Consider the following 18,552-nt stretch of genomic DNA (forward strand, 5'->3'; position numbering starts at 1 on the left):
TGATTAAATCTAACCTTGTCACATTTTTAACTTTTTAGTTGAAAGGTCCATAAAAAAAAAAAAAAAAAATTAAGATAGCACGTCCAAAAATCAACTTACTCAAAGTTAACACCAAAAAAAAAAAAAAACATCGCTTAATCAAACCCGAAATATATAGCCCTTCATTGGAAGAGATTATTTTATAAAGCCTTAAAGATTCCTTGGAGCTCTAAAATGAGCTATATCCACCACTTTTCTAGTCCCATATAGAGCCCCTCGCTGGGGATGCTGACCTCTGCCAGTAAGTTTGCAGAGAAGAACCAGCCCTGAATTTCCGTTATCTAGGCTTTATGTTCAATTCAACAGTATGACAATACAGATATTACCACGGTTGAACTAAAACAGCCTTGGAGGCATCAAGGTGGTTAAGGCGGCCGGCTCCAACAAGAAACTCCGGAAGCTCCTCTGGCGTGTTTGCCTGAGCAACAAGCACCGGAAGTCAAGCATAAAAATGGAATAAGTTGTCAAGGGAAATCGATTTTTCTAAATAGTTAAGAGTGCATTTTAGGCAACATTTAACGTGCACATGAATATCTTTACCTCTTTAGATAAGAAACAAACTGATAACATGGATGTTTACCTGTATTAAAAATGCCAACTCAATGACCAGATTGTTTAGGTACCCAATGCAAAGACTAACCACGCCCCTGGCAAGGGTGGATGATCCGACGTCGATACCAAGCTGCATGATAGCCAATGATTTCAGAATTAGCATGTATTAGATAAATTTGAACAAACGACGTCATTTTATTACTACAAATTTGATTTGGCTGCATGCAGCCAACAATAATATTTGTGAAGTATAAAAAATTACCTCAACTATTGGTATCACGACACTTTCATACCTCATCTTTTTAAAATGACAATGTCATATCTCATCTTACGAATTTGTGCCAATATCATATTTCCGTTAGTTTTTCTATTAATTTCTCAGTTAAATGCTGACGTGGCTTGATTCATGACCCACTTTCTATTAAAAAATTATTAAAAACTAAAAAAAAATCATTTAATATTTTTTAAATATTAAAATAATACAGAAAAGTTATAAAAAAAAAACCAAACAAAACTTCCCCTCTGCGCGCTTTGTCCTCCCCCCCCTCCCCACCCCCAGCGCTCTCTCTCTTCTCCCCCATCTTCATCTTCTTTCCTCTTCTTCCCCTTATCTGCTACAACCTAGAAAAAAGAAAAAAAGAAAAAAAAAACCAATTGTCTTCCCCCGCACCCACCCTCTTCCCTCCTCTACACACCACACTCTTTAAATCCAAACCCATTCCCCCCATTTTCTCCGCGCCCAGGTTCTCCACCCACGGAATCGGCCTGGCCAACGGGATCCAGGTTTTTTTTTTTTCTTCTTCTTCTTCTTCCTCCTCCTCCTTCTTCTTCTTTTTGGGTTGTAGGGGGTTGGATTTGTTTTTGTTGGGGGGGGGCCGACGAACTGGATTGGGGTTTTTTTTTTTTTTTTCCTTCTTCTTCTTCTTCGAAGATTAAGCAGGGAAGAAGATGAAGATGGGGACAGAGAGAAGGGGGGAGGGGGGTGGAAGGGACAAAAAGTTTTGTTTTTTTGTTTTTTAACTTTTCTTTATTATTTTAATATTTAAAAATATTAAATGATTTTGTTTTTAGTTTTTTTAATATTTTTTTAATTTTTTAATAGAAAATAGGGTCTGGATCAAGCCACGTCAGCATTTAACTGACAAATTAACGGCAAGCTAACGGAAGGTATAACATTGACACAAATTCGTAAGATGAGGTATGACATTGTCAATTTTAAAAGATGAGGTATGAAAGTGTCGTGACACCAATGATTGAGGTAGTTTTTTGTACTTTATTGTTTCTGCTTCAATAATTGTTTCTTCAAGTTTACCTCCAAGTAGTTTTTCCCGTGGAAATAATTGATTTTAAATGCCTGACCGATGAGGCACGCTTTGTTTCCCACACTCTGCTTCACAATCCATGGACCCTGAGGACAGAAGTAACAGTTAAAATTTAATTGATCTTAGTTAGACGGAGAGAGAAAGGTTTAACAGAATTAAACTTAGTTAGAGATCAAAATACTTGAACAACACCAGTAAAAGATGCATTTTCTTTTCAACAAGATGACGGGAGAAGACCGAGTATGCCATTCCAACAGGATTACAGCAATCATTGCATGTACCAACCTTAGATATGTATGGTATCAGCTTAAACCTTGAATTTCTATAGGCGTCATCCCCCTTGATAAAACTCTCTAGCAAGGGTGTATCTTCAACTGGAGAATTCATCATATAGTATAGTGCCAGGCTATATGTAGTTGAGCTTGAACCTGGGATCTGAGTCAAAACAGATAATTTCGTAAATATTGATAGGTGACAGGCAATAACATGCAAATAGTAATAATAGGAAGAAAAAAAAAAATCATATAAGATGGATTTTACCCGAAAGTTCACAATGAAGAAGAATTCTCCCCTACCCTGTGCCGCATATTTCTGCAGAAACACAAGATTGTGAAAAGTGTGTAAATTACATTCGTCCTTTTCTTAATTCTATGTTTTTAGTTAACCCTATATGTGATAACTGGCTAGGAAAAATCTTAGCAATTACAGAAAAAACCACAAATCCTCAGTTAAATAAAGACCTGAACAATGCTCCCTGGGCGACCTCCAAGATCATCTTCACACTTGTCAGATTTTAGCCAGTCCGCAGCTACCATTTGCATCAACGTGCCCTTAGCCTTGACCTGAACAAAAGAAAGCAGTGAAAGATAAGGACTAGAAACGCAGGTTAAAACTCCAACTGCCAACTGACGTATCAGCAACATTCAAGAGGAGAAAGAAAAAGAACATTTAAAGAGCCCGGGATTAGAAATTCCTATAAACTACAGTTGGAAACTATTATTATGAAAACTTTACGCTTATTAACACCATGGTTACTAAATGAAACTGATATTGAAAGAAATTTCACAACCAGCACCTAAAATTCATTGATCATAAAGCAACACATAAATCAGCATACCAAGAACATGCAACCCAAATCAGCATTCAAAGGATATACAACCTCAAAGCTCGACTGCAAACCATTTGGTAATTGGTATGATGAACATAATTGTAAAACGTGAGCAATTTTTTCCAAAAAATCATGCTAGACAACTATATCTAAGACATTTCTGTCCAAACCTTCTTATGGTCTTCCAGATGACTTTTGCCACGAATTAGGAAAGTAGAAGGATCTGCTGAAGTCCAACTGGAAGCCAAATTACAAGCTGAATCTTTTGGAAGGGTAGACCCATAGTGGCAGGTAATGTCTTCCGTCGCCATCTCTTGTAGGTCCACATAGCCCCTCTTCTGAACTGCAGCACACAATCACACAGAAAACTAAATCAACAAGGGCGATATACAAAGGCATAAAATGTTAAGACAAAAATATTAAACACCATAATAACCTGCAAGATCATGCAATCTTTTCACAAAACCAGCAGCAGTTGACAACTTGGGATGATGTATGTTCTGCAAGGTGCAATCAGAGCCAAGTTAGAAACTCTTAGAATACGAAATAATTGTTGGTCCACATCCTAACCGCGTAAGCAAACTAACAAGCTTATCAAGGTACAAAAGAAGAAGATCCTGAGCCAAAATCCCAGCTACCGCAACCTCCTCATATAAGTTATATAACTTATATTCCACATGTTGGGCTCTAAAGGTTGAAGACCCACATGTGAAGAGCATAGTAGAATACGAAATAATTGTGGGTCCACCATCCAGATGGCAAACCAACAATATAGATACAAGCACTAGTGTGGAACTTTAGAAGGTAAAAAGACATGAGAATAAGCTACAAATACAAGTAACTAAGCAGGTCAAGATTTCTATAACAAGTTATGAGCAGTGCAGGATGTAGTGGACTGAACTATGGAAGACTATGTACAGAGGTCAACATGATGATGTTTTGGACCCAAAATGAGTTTTTATGAAAATTGTATACACGAGAGGGAGAGAGAACATTGGTGGCAACACACAAGAACCACCTAGTAACCGCGTAGAAGTAAAGGAGCATAAAAGTGGAATGATTGTCTAAATGTCACAAATTTATGCCCACATCGTTTACCTGTGAGTGCATTTCTGAGCCAAAATCAGGAATCCAGTCAGTTTCTGATTGATCACTGTATGGTGGTTCTGGCACATCAAAGAATTCATCAGAAGCATCACTCAAGCTAACAAGACTAGAATGTTCGGAAGGTGCTTTTTCTACTTCTTCAGCAAATTTTTCCTTCGTCCTCCCATCCCCAGTCACTGTTGGAGCATCAGCCTCACCTTCCCCTTCATTCTGTTGCAAACTAAAGTTTCTCCTTAGCTCTCCCAATGAAAATTCTGAGGACGAATAGTTTCCTTGTGTTCTGAAAAACTCCCGTAGTGCTACAAATAAATTTATTCTTTTGATTCAACAAGTAGACCTCAAAATAATGTAAACAATGAAGAGCTTTGTAAATATATAAAGCTCTATCAATCAAGAGTATAGAAATACCAGCAACTCTCCCTAGCATTTTGATGGTCATAGATCGGGCTGAAGAGCTTTGTAGATAAGATTTCCAGAATTTCAAATCAATAGCAAGCATGTGCTTCACAACTGATTGTTTCCCTTGTTTCACAGGGGTTACAACATATCCTCCACCTGCAGAGAGTGGTAAATGTCTCAAAATCTTTCCATTATTAACTTTCAAATTATGCACCTCCAGCCGAAAAGATCCACTAAGCAATAACCACTAGAACTCACAATAAAATCTTGAACAGGCAGTTGCACAAATTAAATTTAAACTTAAAACAGGAAGTGGAAGGAGAATATAGTTCTATCAACTCTGGATGTATCACAACCATAAAAGTTGTACCTATCCACACTAATATGCACCAAAGTTATAATACTACCACGTTGACGCTGTATCAAGTTCAACTCATGCACATACTATTGTACGCGAGTGCACACACACACACATGCAAATTCGTTGAAGGAATGAATACCCCAATGCTTCTTACTCATATTATTAAATGTCCAAGGTCCGGACAACTATCCTATATTAAACACTTGTAAAGTCTAGGAGATCTATAACTATGTAAAATCTAAGCATACATTACTTTTAAGGCAGGCACGGACGTAGCCTTTCTGCGGTGGACACCTCTTAGGAAACACAGAATGGTAGAGAATAACTGTGAAAGAAGACACCAAAGGAAGCTAATTTCGGTATCAATATACTTTTAAATGTAAATGCAAAAGAGAAAAGAAAAAAAACAAAAAACAAAAAAAAAACCACCATTTCAATACTACCATATGTCCCATCATCTTCCCTTCTCCAATAACGCCGCAACAATAGATCTCTTCGCTTCATTCCCCTGCAATATATGAAATGTTGATTTTGTAACTATAAAAAGAAACACTTACACAACTGCTTCAGAACATAATTCAAAATTATTGTAGGCCAGGGGCCTGACCATGGTAACCAATCGCTGTATAACTGCTTGTGAATGATATCCGTATGACCATCAAGGTGTTCAACCACATTTCCCTTGTAGAAACAGAAGTCCCATCTACAACATGGTTTATCATTGTTAAGTTCAATTACAAAAATGCTTCATATAAGGCAATTTGGATAAGAAATTAATGGATACATGTATAATACAGATATGGTCAAGAGGAGTAAATACAAAGACAAAAGGCAGACCACTCACTACATCATATAGGTTACCGCTTCAACGTTCAAATGAAACCACTGGTAATATAAAGGCTAAGGAGTTATGATGGAGATCATGATGTAAGCCTAGACAATTTGTACACAAAGGCACAGGGTGTAGTTTATGCCTCATCGTTTCTAACAATGTATAGGGGGGTGGGTGGTTGGTCTTAAGTCTTTTAACATAATGTTTGACTTTATTAAAGTATTTTGAGCTTCCATATTGGATTTGTTTTGGAGCTTCCATTTTCGGATTTGTGCAGCATCATTGCCATTGTGTTGGACACTTTTTTGAGCATGAAAATTTCAAACAATTATAGTTTCAGTTTCAGATTAGTTTTTCTCATCTTTTGTTTCCACAGTCTACATAAAGTTCTCAACAAACTTACTCTGATCTTGAGGGACCAAGGGACATAAGTGTCTGGAAAATGCCTTCTGAAGTTCCATCAACAACACCCACAGCCATTATGGCAGGATGATCGTCCCACTGCTCATGGTAGGAACATAATCAATAGAACGAATCTTTCATACAACCAAGTAGTGAATATTAAACCTACCAACCTTCCCATGAGAATCCCTATCTTTTGCTTCTTTAAATAGTCGTAGACCTGTATTACAGTAACAAAGTTCAGCATGCAGATTCACTACTTCAAAATGCAGAAAGGAGAATAAACAAAGTTCAGCACACAGTTTCACTACTTCAAAATGTACAGAGGAGAATAACTCTTACCATTCTGACACCCGAAAATTGTCCAAGGTGAAGGAGCAATTACATCGGCTGTCACAGCATCGGTTTGTGTAGAAGAACAAAGGCTCCAGTCTATAGAATTAATGCGACTTCTGCTACTAGATCCACCTAGTCTGCGTGCATGAATACTTTAAAAGTACCCAGAAGAAGAAAAAAAAAGAAAAAAGAAAAGGGGGGGCGAAAATGAAGAATCATATCAGAGCCACAAAGATAAACCATAGCCCACGACCAGTTTACCAAAGCCGCCAAGCATAGTTAAACAAAGTTACTTCCAAATGAAGAAACTCACACCAATGTGCATGATGAGGTGAACAAGAAAACTAAATAAGAGCAGTAGATAACAAAATATCACACCTAAAGGACTGCCATATGCTATTGGAACCATGCAAAATATTATCGTTTAGATCTGGACCACCCTGCATACATGCATAGACATTAGACTCATATTTAGCATAATCATCTACAGTAAATTACAAATACTGAGGATTTGAAAGTTAAGACCTGTAAAGCGATCTCTTGAAAGGAAAGAATCCACCTTGCTGCTTCTTCTGGACTGCTTGCTCCCAACTACGAAATTAAAGTTTCAATATTTTGACATTAATTTGTAAGAGAAACAATTGGTTGAGGATAGTTACCATACCTTAAGTTGATCATTGTGATTTGACGTATTATACAGTGTGAAAACGAAGAATACCTATAAGTTGTACAAACAGGTGTTATATGCATATATCACTGTAGCTAAAATAATCAAGAAATATGAACACGATGCTAAAGTAGGACAGTCTGCAAGACTCATACTTCTCTTTGAATGCTCTCACGTCCATTGTCTGTCACTCGACTGCAAGAGTCTATGATAGCACTTCTTAAAGGATCCTGATACACAGAACAGGTGGGAAAATATCAAGGCTTTTTTGCACTTACGCCTACCTAATAATGTTGTAAAATCTATATCACAAAAGGCCAGAAAACAGTTCTCACTTAAACTGTCTGTAGGCCAAATTATAACTCAAGCGTTCCTCATTCAGTTTGTGTTAATATAAAAATAAGCAGAAGCACAAATAATTCATTTTTTCTTGAGTTAATGATGGACACAATCCTAAAAACAACAAATGATATATACCAATTGAAAAATTCAAAAAGCTCTTTAAATGAAAAGGACAGTAGAAAAACATAATACATAATTCTCCGCACAAACTTCTAAAAGTAGGATTCAAACGGCCAAATTCCAACAAAGGCATTACCAACTTCTGCAAGCCATGGGTGTACGAAAAAGCGTGTACAAGGAAAGAAAAAAGAAAAGGCAACTGAGCCCACAAAAGTGTCAAACTACCTAATGAGTTCTTGCAAAATTCTATCCATTTTTTCCTTCTCACTTCTTGATTTTCAGTCAAGTTTTCACAGGAAGATTATTTCCTTGTACCTCAAAATGAAACTTGTCTAGTTTTTCCAAAGGGAGATTTATATGTTCTTTGGAAGCGGAGCTAAGGGGAAACTCTAATAATCCCAATCACACTTACTGTTTGAAGCCCTCCATAGATGTAGTTGCATTCTAACACTCTTCAAGTATCTCATATGCTCATCCAAAGCAGTTATCATTATGTTACAGACTTTAAACGCATAGATATATTCACAAGCATATATACATTTTTAAACGTAATATATTCACATAATCAACTGCATAGTGATCCAATGAAAATTAAAGGGAAAAAAAACAGATCATTCTCCAACAAAAGTCAGTATGATCGATGCATAATTTTGATTGCTCCATCAACGGCTTTCAAACAGCACATTCCTGCCAATAACGATCAAAACTCGGAAACCATTCTATTAATACAATACTAACTAAAAACCCAAAAAGTCGCCAATCACTTGAAAACTTGCAGATAAATTTCATTAGCTTTAACTCTTGCTAGTCATTTATTTTTTCTAGAAAGGCAAAGAAAGGGAGGAGCAAGAACCTCATTGTTCGAAACGGGAACTGATTTGAAGCTTTTGAGAGAGTGGCCTTCAAGAACAAAGTAGCGTTTGCGGGAGTACTGTAGCCCAATCCGATTCGAACGAACGAGATAAAGCCAACCCTCCATTCTTTGATCGGTTTGCGACATACCCATTTTGCTTAACCACGATCCCCGATAAACCCACCTCTCAAATTCGATCACTTTTCAGTATCTCAACATCCATGCAGAATCTTGGGCTCCGTTTGTGTGTGGGTCGGAGTCAGACCCGGTTCGGCTCGTTTAATAGCAGTGGAAAGAGAGATTTGAGTGCGGATGAGATAGCAGTATGGTGATCCTCCGAAGTTGTCAACTCATTCAAGCTACTGAATACAGAGAATCGTGGCGTTCGTCTTTGGAAATGTACGTGGGATTCTCTCTTTCCCACTCTTTCTCTCTGTTAAAGCAACTGAATGAGTGCATATATGAGACAAAAACTGCCAGGCAAATAAATAATAGTATTAGTACGTGGAATTACTGATTTACCCTTGGATTTGAATGGACTTTTGAAATTCTATTATTATATACTAGTATATGGGCACACACAAAGTGTGTGAGAAAATTTTTTATTTTTGTTTTTGAAATAGAAGGAGAGAGGAAGAGAGTTTACATTTCTGTCCTATATTTCTTATTCATGTTCTATTTTAATTAGAGGGTTAAACTGATAATTTTATAAATTTTTTATTAACAATGAGTATTTTATTAATTACTAGAGATTATACAAGAAAATGTGAGTGTGAACTTACGTTTTTTTGTTGTTGTTTGTGTATTTCCCGCTCAAAGGTGGAAAGTTAGTTGTCAAAATATATTTTCTTCTTTTGAATTTAGGTTTTGACATCAAGCTAAAAAATTTGCAAAATTAACATTAGTCTAAGGAAAATTCTATTTAAATCCATACAATTTTTACACGCAACTTAGTTTTATATTGAAATTTCAAACTTATCTCACAATTCTCTTCCTACACTCGAAAAAAAAGGAAACCCAAAGATTTTAGCCATCACTACCTAACCTCGACCTTTGCCCCGCCACACAACAGCTAAAAAAAAAGGAAACCCAAAGATTTTAGCCATCACTACCTAACCCCGACCTTTGCCCCGCCACACAACAGCTGCCTCTTCCACATAGTTCTTCTAGCATGCTCGAGTTTCGCCGAAACTGTTGGACAGTCAAATCTAATTGCGTTGGACCATTGAGTGTGTGATATATTGTTTATAATCACAATTTGAATATTATCATATTTTTCTTTGGGGTCTTTTTAATGGTGGATTGTTATGGGGATAAGGGTGTGTATGAATAGTGGGTCGAGATGGGATGGTCGGAGGTGGTTCTCCTAATTTTCACTTTGTAGGTGGTAGGGGAGGTGGCAATCAAGGGTTGGAGAGGGGTAGAAACTGGTTGGGGTTTAGAGATGGGGTAGCCAGAGTTATCTATTCATACTCTACTTATGGTAAAATTTTTGCCCATCACCTTCAAGAGATGGTGATGCTCACACTCTATTTATTACCGTTCGAGATCTGTGTAGTACATAGACACATATCTCAAATTTAAACTCATCTAATGATAATAAGTAGGGTGATGAACATTACCAACACTTAAGAGTGGTGAGTAAAAATGCCCCACAACATTGAAATAATTGAGAAACGTAGAGAAAACGAAAAGAGGAAATGAATTTTAGAGAGACAATGAAGTAATATTTGTTTTGTGAGGCTGTTTCCAAGGGGGGCGAGACACAAAAAAACCCAAAATTTGGGCCAAGTACCTTTCCAAGGAATGTATTTTTGGGGTGAGAATTTTGAGATTTTGGGTTTGAGGTGCAAATTTGGGTCCTCTTAGTGCGCAGATGGATAAAGAAACAAGTGGGTCGAGGACCCTAGCTTGTCTACTGCAACATGTGAAGACCAACCCACGTGGGTCCCGTCAACAGATGCAACATGGTAGACGAGTCTCTGCGGGCGAGCGCACGTAAAGCATGCTTTTTACGGTCCAAATTACAGCACTATTGGCATCCAATATCTGGCACACCTCCTGAGTTTTGATCCAATGTGGCTCGCTTAGCTACATCCCTTTTTAAATCTCACGACTCAAATCCAATTCAATCAATTCTAACGATAATAAAAAAGATCCAACAGCTGAAATTTAAATCCAATCGTCAAAAGAATATTAACTAATTAATCTAAATCTGACCTAGCACCAAAACTCCTCCGAAACACTAAAAATACTCATCCATTTGCACACTAATCCATAAAATAAAAAAAAATAAAAAATAGTTTTCTCATATATCACTACCAATTTCTTATTTCGAAATTTGAATTTTTTTACATTAAAATGTTGGTAAAAATAAAACAAGATAGATTATGCAAAAACTAATTCTAAAATTGTTAGCAACAAATAATTTAAAGAAATACAAAAGTTTAACAAATTATAAAGTTGGGGGTGGGAATTATGTCCCTTATCATTGGAGGAAAAAGTTGACTACCCTCATATGTACAGATGTATAGTTAAAAATGCAAGGCTAAATTTTGGGATTGATCGATCTTAAATTTCAAAGATCAAGATGAAAACTTATATAATTTCATAACTATTTGTGATAAAAAAAAAACCCAATTAATAGAGGTTAAACGGAATTCAAACTTAAGACAATATTGATGTACCTAGTTAATTTCTAAAATGACCTGTTCGATGTTTCACTTGAAGAGGTCCCAATTTTTCAAGGACTTGGCTTTTCCGCCCTCCCTGTGACATCCCACATCACCTAGGGGTGTGATCCTTAAATATATATTCCCATCCCTACCTAGCACGAGGCCTTTTGGGAGCTCACTGGCTTCGGATTCCGTAGGAACTCCGAAATTAAGCGAGAAGGAGGCTAGAGCAATCCCATGATGGGTGACCCACTGGGAAGTTGCTCGTGAGTTCCCAAAAACAAAACCGTGAGGGAATGGTAAGCTCAAAACGGACAATATCGTGCTACGGTGGTGGAGCGGGCCCGGGAAGTGATCCGCCCCGGGCCGGGATGTGACAAATTGGTATCAGAGCCTAACCCTGGTCATGGTGTGCCGACGAGGATGTTGGGCCCCTAAAGGGGGTGGATTGTGACATCCCACATCACCCACATCACCCAGGGGTGTGATCCTTAAATATATATTCTCATCCCTACCTAGCACGAGGCCTTTTGGGAGCTCACTGGCTTCGGATTCCGTAGGAACTCCGAAGTTAAGCGAGAAGGAGGCTAGAGCAATCCCATGATGGGTGACCCACTGGGAAGTTGCTCGTGAGTTCCCAAAAACAAAACCGTGAGGGAATGGTAAGCCCAAAGCGGACAATATCGTGCTACGGTGGTGGAGCGGGCCCGGGAAGTGATCCGCCCCGGGCCGGGATGTGACACTCCCACTTTCCATACACTCTTATCCCCTCCTATTTTGTACGGTTAAGCCACGTCAACATTTTATATTGATTTTTTTTATAGAGATAATAAAATAAAAAATAATAGTAATATAAAATGTTAACGTAGCTTAACCGTGATCGCACAAATATAAGAGAATGAGAATGTATGAGAAGTGAGAGGGCAGAGAAGCCATGTTACATATATGTATATTTCCCAATACCCATAGTGCATTACTTTTGTCCTTTTAAATTATTGACTTCTGAAAAGTAAGAAAATAATAGTTTTAATGGTAAATAAACATAGCATTACGCTATGAAACGAATCTCTTAGATCAATTTGGTTATTTCAATACAATTTTACCATAATTGTGTTCTTCATGAATTGTTGGAATGGGAAATGGTGGGTGAAATTTTAGGCAAGTTTCTTTTTCTTCATAAATAAAAAAGATGAAAGCAAAAGCTTCTTATTTTGTTGTTTCCTTGTAAGATTAGAACGAGGTCGCTATTGCGTCACCAAGAGTACCGTTGGGAGTCCGGAAGCATCTGCATTCAAAACATGTTCATTTTTTTTTTGCAGGCCAAAAAGACAGAGACGAATATCTTTTTACTGTTATATATATCACTTTTATTTATTTATTATTATTTTTTTTAACACTATTTCTTGCTTGGATATCCATGGATTGTCCTCATGGAATGCAGCACTATTTAACGAACTTAACAATAAGTGGTATTGTGGATTGTCGTCTGGAGAGTGGATCTCCTTCGACATGTTGCATCTCGAGTTAAAAAATTTCTATTCTTTAATTTAGTTTAAAATGGTAAAATGTCCAAAAATGATGAGTTCACAACAAATTATAATAAAACGGTAATGATTATGTCAATTAAGGGTAGTGATCTATTTTCCATGTGGGGTGGTAGAAATTCTTAGAAAGCTCAATCTTGGCTAATCTTATTACTATAACTGAAAACAAATGAAGCCCATTTGAGGAATAAAATATGGAAGGAAAAAAAAAGTGACATAATGATACAGAAAGATGGAACAAAACAAGTAAACATGGTAGCTAGATTGCTTCCAAGTTCAACTAGAAAAACCACAAGAAAATAATTAAAAAATAAAATAAAAAAAATATAGCCCCTGAAGAAGAAAAGTAGTTTAAAAAAACCTCCCCCTGCCAAATGCTGCCCTTGGCTTTTTTTTTTTTTTTTTTTGTCAAACAATAGATTTGTTAGATTAGATATTATGTTAGCCATCGATGGCGTTGCCGTCTTAAGCTTTGGAGTTGGTGGCAATCCTCCTAATCTTTTTCCTCTCTTTTCCTCCATAGGTCTCATATCTTTTAACTATATCTATCTCCTGGGTGTAGTCACTTTAATCCATCTGTCAATACAAATCTTCGTGGTTGTGGTCGATTTCTTGCTTAACCTCAAATCTAGAGCACTGACTATTGTTCTTTTGTATATGATTTTATTGTTGATTTCAAGAATTGACGTTTTGTTGGAGGTGACTTGTAATGGTATTTACTTGTTGATGATTGCAAGTTCATTTTTTTACTCGCAGTGCCTTTACATCTTCAAGCATTGAAAAAAGAAAAACAGTTGAGTTAAGAATTAATTGGTTTTAATACTGTTTCGTACATTGAACTCTCTTTAGTTTTCTAGTCCATCAGGAAACAAGAGTATCTTTTTATTGCAAGGACAAAAGGCACGCTATGTTATTTGGTTGATCAATCATTGTTCATCTCTGAAGAAAACTAATTGGTGGTTTTAGGGTGGGTTTTATATGATTTAAGCATGTCACCAAGATTAAAGACAATGAATACCCAGCCCTCACGTCTTCATTTGAGAGAGATTGAGGGAGCGGCAAGGTCAACAGCAATTATGACCATTTTTATTGTCCATCTCATTTTCAACCTATATATATATATATATATATATACATAGAGAGAGAGAGAGAGAGGTTATATTAAAACTTTAGTTCACACGCTACCGCGGAAATGTCAAATAAATCACAAGCATTCAACATAAGTGTTAGAATAAGAAACCATATGTGTTGTAAGCATTGCGCGTAGATATGTAGAAAATATGGGTAATACTAGGAAAACCAAATTTCTAAACCAAATTTTGTAAACCAAATGATATGGATATTGATGATTGAATTATTATTTAAATGTTAATTAACGTGTTTATTTCTTATTGGTAACACATTATTTAGTTTAAAATTTTGATCTTCCTAACATTATCCAGAAATTATTTACATGAAACATATACAAAGTATTTACATAAAATATATATAATAATTGTTGATAGCTTAACTATCGATTTTATTTACATATACGTAGGTTGAAATTAAGAAAAGACCAAATGAAGATTGTTGTTTACTTTCACATCCTCTATATCTGCATTTGAAAAGCTATAAAATTGTTGTGTACGCATGCATGTACAATCAAAATCTTCGTCCACCATGCACTTCTTTAGGTGACATGCAAAAGGAAACAACTGCAGCCGACCAAAAAAGCACTAAAATTGCATGCATCAATTATTTCGAATTCAAAGTACGTATTCCCCTTTATACATACACTATAACTCACGTATTAAAGCTATACAACCTATGAGCTCTCTCTCATTTACTTCTCTCAAGTTCATCAAAGTCGTTTAAGTAATAAAAGGTGAAGCTACTTGTGCTCACAGCCTCACATTTCTGCGTGAAATTGCGAATATAATATACGTCAATGCAAAATATCCCCACGTTGTTTAGCTCCTCTTTGGTTGAAACCCAGTAGACACGAAGGACCTGCAAGTGCGACGTTTTGTCTAATAAATGACTTGGGGAAATTAAGGAAAAGCATTACCTAATATAACTCGCTATAAGTAATATTGCTATAATGAGAAACAATGTATTTGTTACACAATTTTTAAGGGTGATGCTATTCACAAATTCTTTTTTACTTTCTACACACCTTCTGTTAATTTGTCATTTGATCTTCTTCAATCATTCGATCGATCACTGAAATTTGATGGGAGTGTGTGGAAAGTAAAAAGATGTGTGTGGATAACACCACCATTTCTTAATAATTTCAAGAACATTATTTGATGCCAACGAAGGTTGGTTGAGTTAGTAATGATCGTTCTCTTTGCTAGATTAAGGCCGAGGTTCGAGTTTTGTTGCAAGCAATCCTTCTTGGTGGGCGAGCTGTAAAAACAAAAAAAAAAGCTAAAACCCCTTTGTAAGTTCTCAAAGAGACTTGTGATATGCCATGACCTCGAGATGGATTAGCTCCCCCTCCCCCTAAACTTTAATTAACAAAAAGAACATTATTTGGCTCTTTATAGATGCAAGAATACTATTTAACTTCTTACGGGAATGAAAAACAACAAGTGTTGGTGCGATCGTTTCACTATGAAATTTCTCCCTTGTTTTGCCTTTGTCATTGAGATGTGGTAGGTAGGTGCTCTAGTAGCTGTGCACAGCTATATATTAAGACATATGTTGCTGTTGTGCAAGTACATAGTTAGAGGTTTTAGAGCTTTGTGGGCAACTTTGCATAAATAATTATGGATTTTTATGGATAGTTGACTATTTGACATCAAAGTCAATGACATGCAATCTTCTCGACTCTTCCGAATTGACTTGATTGGGCTGGCTAGCTAGCAAGCTCAAAGGCTATCGAGCCCATCTCGGAGCAATTGCCAATCAACTTATTGGAGTTTCTTTGGCATTCATGTTCCATACCTTCCTCCACAATCATACATCCATTGTGTTTTATCTTGGCTGGCAATTGGCATGCTAGTATATTGCATGTTGACAAACAAGACTAATGTTTGAAAAATGTGTAAGCGGATGCGTTCGGGGTTTAGTCTAACTTACCTTTTAGTGCTACACGTCTCGTTTGGCATGCAAGACAAGACTCATTAATGTTTGAAAAATGTGTAAGCTGATGCATTCGGGGTTTAGTCTAGCCTATCTTTGAGTGCTACACGTCTCGTTTGGCATGCAAGACAAGACTCATACGACAAAGAAAGCTAACTCTAAAACGTCTTTGTTTTGTACACGACATAACTTCCCAAATTAGGTCAACTAAAATAACTGCTTAAACTGGAACTTAAGCCAAGATTGAGGATTTTTTTGTATGTTTAGCTCTGGTTTGATACTGATGTGCTTTTGAAAAAAATTGGTATAAAAAAAAGCTGGGAGCTTTTTTATGTTTAGTAAACATTCAACTTCAGCTTTTTTTTTTCACAGTTTTGGGTGAAAAAAAACCAAAAACACAAAGCTGCAAAACTCAGGTTTGAAAAATCGGTTTTTTTTGCTTGCCCAGCTTCTGCACAAACCGATTTCGCAAGAGGTGCTGAGGCCCTTAATGAAATTTTCCAATACCCAAAATGACCTCTAGCAATTAAATAAATTATACATTATACCCGTCGACGTCGTTGTCAACCCTACCACGTCTCTCTTCAATCCTCTCACAATTGTTTATAAATAGTTTATATAAATCTTACAAATGTCATAATAAAAGAAAAGATAAAAAAAATTATTATATAATATTGAACATCGTATCTTTTTTAGTTATTTTACACATTCGCAGCGACTTTACATAAAAATTTACCAAACACTTTAACACTACTTTTTTTGCTATAAGCACTTTTACAAAAAAATTTACCAAACACTCTACTGCTTTATTTCATAGCTGTTTATTCTCGCAGCACAATATAAGCAGTTTTTTTTTTTAAAGCACAACAATACTAAGCTAACCCTTAAAGTGATATATTGTAGAGTTTTTATTGGTTTCAATTTTAGATAAAGCATCATGATTAAGATTTAATGGCTTACAAGTTATGGAATACACGATACTCTAAAGCATAATGAATTTTTGCTAAGACTCTAGTCAAGAGTCAAGACAACTACTCCAAAGAAAAACAATTAGCGTAGAGGAACTAGAGTTTGATGTTTGAACGTGTGTTTATTAAGAGTAGATTTTATATTATATATTTAACCATATTCTTAGTATATTTTGGATATTATTTTGGAAAAATTTTGATACTTTGAATTGTATTTTTAATATAGGACTGTCAACTTTTTCTGGAGCAAAACATGATCAAATGGACGAATTTTGGAGTAATTCTAGTTGGAGGACGTTTGTGAGTCAATTAGCTTGATCGTTCAAAATATCATATTTTTCTACTAAGTGGTGATTTTCTGGCGATAGAATAAAGCAGCAGTGCGCGATGCTGGAATAGTGACGTTTTGGGCTTGAATTATGTTTTTGGAGCCCAAGATGACATCTGATGGGTTCATGGCCTTTTAGAGATGTGTTTAGAATGTCCTGATCTTCAAAACAAGCTATTATTGACACACCTCGACTGAAATCAAGGCGTGTTGGCCGTCACGTGAGGGTGACGTAGTCAAGTGCACAGTGTGGAAGCTAAAAAAAAAAAAAAAAAAAAAGTTCCGAATAAATACAAATCAACCTACTAAACAATCTAGTTAAAGTACAAGTGCACGTTTAAGTGTGATAACTAAGTCAGAGCAAAATAACCTAAGTGCAGTCCAGAGAAACAAACGCTAATTAAACTACATCCAAATGTGGTCCTACACTGGTGATAATCTGTCAGAGATGCCGTGGATTCCCCGTCAGCCACCAAAATAGCAATCCAAAATAAAACCTAGAGGGGCGCAAAACAGAAAGTGTGAGTGGGTAAAAACAAAGCTTTTGAAAATCATTTCATTATTAAAAGTTCTAACCCCTCGCCGTAAAACCTGTATAGTTTTCCAGAAAATAGAATATACACATATATCGAAAACATGTTCAGAAACATGTCGAATGCCTCAACATAAAATGTAAGTAACCCAGGTAATGTCAATCAATGTAAATAACATATCAGTCGGAGTCACTTAACGTGATCTGTACGGCTGAATCTAGAGCTTAAAACCATAACTCACTAACTACACTTGCACACGAGTCAGAACCACCTAAAGTGGTCTGTACGACAGGATTGGGTGTAAATAAATATGCTCAAGTGCTACGATCACGTGAAGACTGGGCGAATAGTCGCGGGTGGCCTACGAGTCGGAACCACCTAAAGTGGTCTGTACGACAGGACTGTGCATCTAACTTGGATCCAAGGTGAGCGTACGGTGCGGGAGGTGAACATCACATGAAGGACTGTGCTGTAACTCTAGGCGGGAACACTAATACAGAGGGTGCAGGTTATGAGCTCTTTATGCATCTCACATAACTACTACATCACAACCATAAACTATAACTTACTTGACACTTACCTGTGCATCTGCAGCACCAAACATACATATATGTTACTACACATGCATAAATAAATATGTAATCACTATACATGGCATTTTAAAACATATAAACATTCAATTTCATTTTCCGGGAAAAACCACAAGTATATAGGTATATACAGAAAACCAAAAGCCCACTCACTGATATGTGGAAGGGTCGTAACCCTTGAGCCTTGAGTGACTGCGCTCGTCCTCAGGATAGGTCTCACCTACGTGCGAAACAACTATAAAATGTCAATTAAAGCACATAACCAAAACTAGGTAATAACTTCTCATACAATGCTCAAATGGGGTGTTTGAATACACCAACGTGATCTACCCAACCTCATGAACATCCCCAAATTTTTAAAATAGTTTTCCGAGGCCCCACGCGCCGGCGAGTGCACGGACCTACGCG

General features: G+C 36.6%; 1 protein-coding gene across 6 annotated transcripts; it reads right to left on the bottom strand.

The window, feature by feature from the left end:
• LOC137742594 (protein ENHANCED DISEASE RESISTANCE 2) lies at nucleotides 1–8,901 on the bottom strand. 6 transcript variants are annotated; one of them, XR_015953176.1, is made up of 21 exons: nucleotides 8,441–8,899; nucleotides 7,281–7,355; nucleotides 7,123–7,176; nucleotides 6,984–7,049; nucleotides 6,837–6,898; nucleotides 6,465–6,610; nucleotides 6,296–6,342; nucleotides 6,124–6,221; nucleotides 5,496–5,591; nucleotides 5,332–5,396; nucleotides 5,142–5,213; nucleotides 4,537–4,683; nucleotides 4,120–4,427; nucleotides 3,458–3,521; nucleotides 3,192–3,364; nucleotides 2,654–2,755; nucleotides 2,454–2,504; nucleotides 2,199–2,341; nucleotides 1,904–1,999; nucleotides 620–721; nucleotides 1–457 (listed from the first exon to the last, which is right to left on the bottom strand). XR_015953176.1 is itself a non-coding variant. In XM_068482503.2 (21 exons), exons 1-21 carry the CDS (start codon nucleotides 8,591–8,593, stop codon nucleotides 362–364), a joined length of 2,223 nt encoding a protein of 740 aa, XP_068338604.2. In that variant the 5' UTR covers nucleotides 8,594–8,901; the 3' UTR covers nucleotides 1–361. The 6 variants fall into 6 exon arrangements, 3 of the variants coding, with proteins under 3 accessions (XP_068338604.2, XP_088535514.1, XP_088535515.1); XR_015953174.1 differs by having other exon boundaries at nucleotides 2,095–2,348; nucleotides 5,142–5,238; nucleotides 5,318–5,396; XM_068482503.2 differs by having other exon boundaries at nucleotides 2,199–2,348; nucleotides 8,441–8,901.
• Between the last annotated feature and the right edge of the window lie 9,651 nt (nucleotides 8,902–18,552).

Source organism: Pyrus communis, chromosome 11 (assembly GCF_041283825.1).
Source record: "Pyrus communis isolate YQ-2024b chromosome 11, ASM4128382v1, whole genome shotgun sequence".
NCBI lineage: Eukaryota > Viridiplantae > Streptophyta > Magnoliopsida > Rosales > Rosaceae > Pyrus > Pyrus communis.